The sequence below is a fragment of the Dendrobium catenatum genome, unplaced genomic scaffold (genome assembly GCF_001605985.2).
Source record: "Dendrobium catenatum unplaced genomic scaffold, ASM160598v2 fragScaff_scaffold_911, whole genome shotgun sequence".
NCBI lineage: Eukaryota > Viridiplantae > Streptophyta > Magnoliopsida > Asparagales > Orchidaceae > Dendrobium > Dendrobium catenatum.
In genome coordinates this window covers 1,078,195-1,082,381 of record NW_021319373.1, presented here as the reverse complement: position 1 = coordinate 1,082,381, position 4,187 = coordinate 1,078,195, and the positions used below count along the sequence as shown (strand labels likewise).

General features: G+C 34.4%; 1 protein-coding gene across 1 annotated transcript; it reads left to right on the top strand.

Annotated features, from left to right (window-relative positions):
- The first annotated feature begins 2,448 nt into the window (after positions 1-2,448).
- On the top strand, positions 2,449-3,177 carry LOC110109757. Its single transcript, XM_020840953.2, has one exon. It carries the CDS (start codon positions 2,531-2,533, stop codon positions 2,900-2,902), a length of 372 nt encoding a protein of 123 aa, XP_020696612.1. The 5' UTR covers positions 2,449-2,530; the 3' UTR covers positions 2,903-3,177.
- The last annotated feature ends 1,010 nt before the right edge of the window (positions 3,178-4,187 follow it).

Sequence of the window (4,187 nt, the reverse complement as noted above, 5' to 3'; positions counted from 1 at the left end):
TAATTGATTGATAAATTCTCTTTCACCCAAAGGCATGTTGACTCGATTCAAATTTATTTTTTAAATTCAATCAGATTATTTTCTCTATCACTATTATGCTAAAGCATCAAAAGTTAATTGAAATCTCAAATAACATTTTTATTAAATTCAATCCAGTGAATAATTATAATATTATATTTATTGTGCCATTTGTCAACAAGTTGTAATATTTAATTTTTACAATTCTATTAAATTCAATCCAATAGAATCTATGTTAAGGTAAATGAGTGTTATTATAATTGTTTTTATTGATAATATTTTAATTCATGTAAATAAAAAAAATATAGTTTTATTTTTACAATTTTATTAACATGCATATTGTGCACGTGCAATTTTCCTAGTACAAGAAATATTATTAGGTACTTCTATCTACATCATACTACTCAAATGTCTAGTTAGAATTATTTAGCGCAAGTGTTTTCATTAGTATGTGTCATTAAGTTTTTATTTGGAGTAACTTTATTATTGCTTTCTAAAACTTTCTAAAAATTTGTTTTCTTCATTCTTTCATCTCTCACTCTAATATATTTTCTCTTTGGACTCTTGTATTGTCGTCTTTAGAATGAACATTGATGAATAATTAATAATATGATACACTTGTCAACTTGTGATGTCAAATTCTTTTTTGACAAGGAGTTTATCTAATACAATAAGCTTCCTTTGGAGTTTGGTGGGAATCATCTTGGATCTTTAAGATGGTATGTGCTTACTATCATGATTCTTCATTGTAAATTGGGTTAATGTTTAAAAATGGGATAATTTGTTTGAATTGTTTAATATTAGATGTTAATGCTTGTAAGTAGGGCAATCAAATTATATGATATATTGGATCCTTAAGAGAGTGAAATTTTTTGAGTTATTTTCATGTATGAGGAGCAAGTCATTAGTGTGATATGCATTGCATTACATCTAAGGGAGTATATGATTGCTTTTCAAGAAAAATAAATGATGATGCTGTGATATTATTATGCAATCTGATATTTCATAAGGAGTAGATGATCGCACTATAAATGCCTACTAGTCGAACAATTATTACATCCTCTGATCGGACGTAGAGCTACGTTCGACCACTAATAACATGTCGCCACGTGCTCTTACTCTTTACCACGCGGCCCGACGACTTGACCCGGAGCGGAACCCGGGAATGCTATGTTCGTGATTTTCTCGGTATTGCTCGGTATTTGCTCGATATTTGCTAGGTATTGCTTTGCAAAAATGAGAAATACCGCTTTGTGAAGACCAATACCATGGAAATACCGAGTTGTACCAAGTTTTTTAGAACTCAGTATTTGCTCAAGATTTGCTCGGTATTGCTAGGTATTTGCTCGGTATGCTAGAAAAAACTCGGTACAACTCAGTATTTGCTCGGTAGTTGCTCGATATTGCTAGGTATTTGAAATATATCCAAAAGGTGATGGGATGTTGTTCGGCTCGTTAAGGATTTAGAAAAACGCACATGTGGGAACCCAAAAAACAGCGGGTCGGGTTGGCGACTTTTCTTCATGCTACGTGGCGCTAAAATATTGGTGGCCGAACGTAGAGGAGCGTACGCTCACCGGACCGAATAAAAGTACCTACTAGTCAGCTTTGTTTATGCAAGAGAATATCACTTACTTTTGTACAATGAAAAATAAAAATTATTGCATGCGAAGGATGGATATGCATCATAATTTTGATAATAAGATAAGCATCATCATCATCAATTAAAAAAGTGTCTTTCTAGTACTTTCGGGAAAATGGTTTTATTCAATCAGTTAAGTTTTCATTTGGGACGACTTTTTTGTTGCTTCTTAAATCAGATTTTTAATACAAAAATTTTAAGGTTTGTACTATAAAGCTGCTTTATGAAGCAGTATAAAAGTCTTCTCAAATAAAGTCTAAGACTTCATTTGTGACAACTTTTTTACTACTTTCTAGTAAAAAAATTCTAATTTAAAAAATTATTGTACTAGAAAGTTATTTTGAAAATCAGCAAAAAAATTGACTATTTTATAAAATAGTTTTTTAATAAAAATATTTAATTAATTTTTTTGTACTAAAATGTTATTTTAGAAAATTAAAAAAAAGTTGCCCACATGAACAATTACTCTCTCTTAACCCCCGGGCCATGAAATAATTATGGGCCGCCCAAATCGAACGAAGTTCTTGCCCATGTCATTCTTAGGCTTTGTTTGTTTGAGCGTTTTTTTGCCTTCTCCGTTTTCGAAAACGGAGGATTTTTTTTTTTGTGTTGTTTGGTTCGTCAAATCACGTTCTCAATAACTCATTTTTTTCATTTTTCTACAGTTTTGAGAAAGCTTTTATATGTGCTTCTCAGTTAGAAAACTCCATTTTCTAAACTAATATCTTTTAAAACTGCCTTTTAAAAAAGCACAAAAAAAACAAACAAGCCTTAGCCCAAATAAAGTTTTGTTAATGAATCCCGATTGTAGAGCTCAGAGCATAACCAAGCCCCTGTTCGTCTTCCGGAGATCAAACCGTGGTGGATGAAATGTCTCCAACAAAGGCACTTGCAGCCGCAGCGGCGGTCGGCGGCGGAATGCTCCGATCCCGTCTTCGATCATCGCTTCGCCTGCGCAGCAGTGGTGGCGAAGGTGCGGGGCGATGGACCACCCAAGGGCACGAGGAACGACCAAAAGGCTACCTCTTTAATCGACCGCCTCCACCTCCTGGTGAGTCGAGGAAGTGGGAGGACTGGGAGCTTCCTTGCTACGTAACCTCCTTTCTCACGATCGTCATTCTAGGCGTCGGCCTCAACGCCAAGCCCGATCTCACCATCGAGACGTGGGCACATCAGAAGGCCCTCGAGCGCATGCAGCAGCAGCAGCAGCAGATCGTGGCCGCCGCAGTAGATTCCGAATGATTGGAAGACCTCACTGTAATCGTTGGTGGTCTAGGGTTGTTTAGGATTGGAAGGTGAAGCTGGGATTTGATGCAACTTTGTGGATTTATGGTTTTGATTATGGATTGTTCATCTGCCTATTTTTAATAACAGTCTAGAATAATTTTCCTTTTGGACGTTGAAGGCGTCTGATCTTGTTCTGCTTAAGAAACGCATAATGATAGCTCTTTTTTGGGGTAAATTTCGGTACTTTGTTTAATTTACTTATATGTGATATATGTTCCTTGATTGTTTGTGCAAGTTTGTTTGGATTTTGGTTTCCTTTGTGTTGGACTGATTTTGGCTTCTAATCCCTTTTATACTTCAGATGTTTTTGGTGCAAGTGATGAATAATATTCCTTTCTTTATCTGTTTCTAATAGTGCTTCACTGCTTCATGTAACCAAGGAAAATTAGAAGACCATCCAAACTTAGCATATCTCATTTTTATGTTACTTCAACTTAGTTATTCTTATGTTTCATATTTATTGCATTTCTCCATCTTCCATGATATACAAGGCTAGATTTTTTTTTTTTTTTGGGTACTTGAATGATGGATATCTCCATATATTGTGATTATATTGCAATGCTGACGCTGGAAACCTTATAGCAATGTTCGAACTAGAATCTGGTTGCTTGTACTTAGAAAACATGTTTAAGAAAAGTTGATTTCATTTTCTCTCATTCTAAGTTTGAGAATGAAATCATCACTTTGTTAGAGATTTAAGGAATTTGCTTATGTTTGAAATCAATGTTGATTCTTAACTACTTCCAACCAAATGATGAATTTGCAAAAGTTCATCATTTTTCAAACATATTCGCTAGTATGAAGTAATCATGATGCCCAAGTTACAAGCAATCCTATGACCTATTGATTTATAAACCTTCTCCAACTAAGTTAATGTGTCGTACATTAAAATTTTGGTAGTGAGTAATTGAGCATGGGTTACGACGTGATACTAATGTTTCTCAAAATCAATTTGGATTCATGCCGGGTAGGTCTACTATGGAAGCTATACATATGTTAAGAGGTTTGAAGGTAAAGTATTGAGAGTACGGAGGATCTACATATGATATTTATTGATTTAGAGAAAGCATATGCTAAAGTTCTATGAAAAGTGCTTTGGAGAGTTCTAGAAAAGAAATGAGTTAATAATGCTTATATTCACGTCATTAAGGATATGTATGCTAGAGCCAAGAGTTGTTGCTTGTGTTCAACACAAAGTGGTTTGTCTAAGTATTTTATTATTTCAATTAGATTACACCAA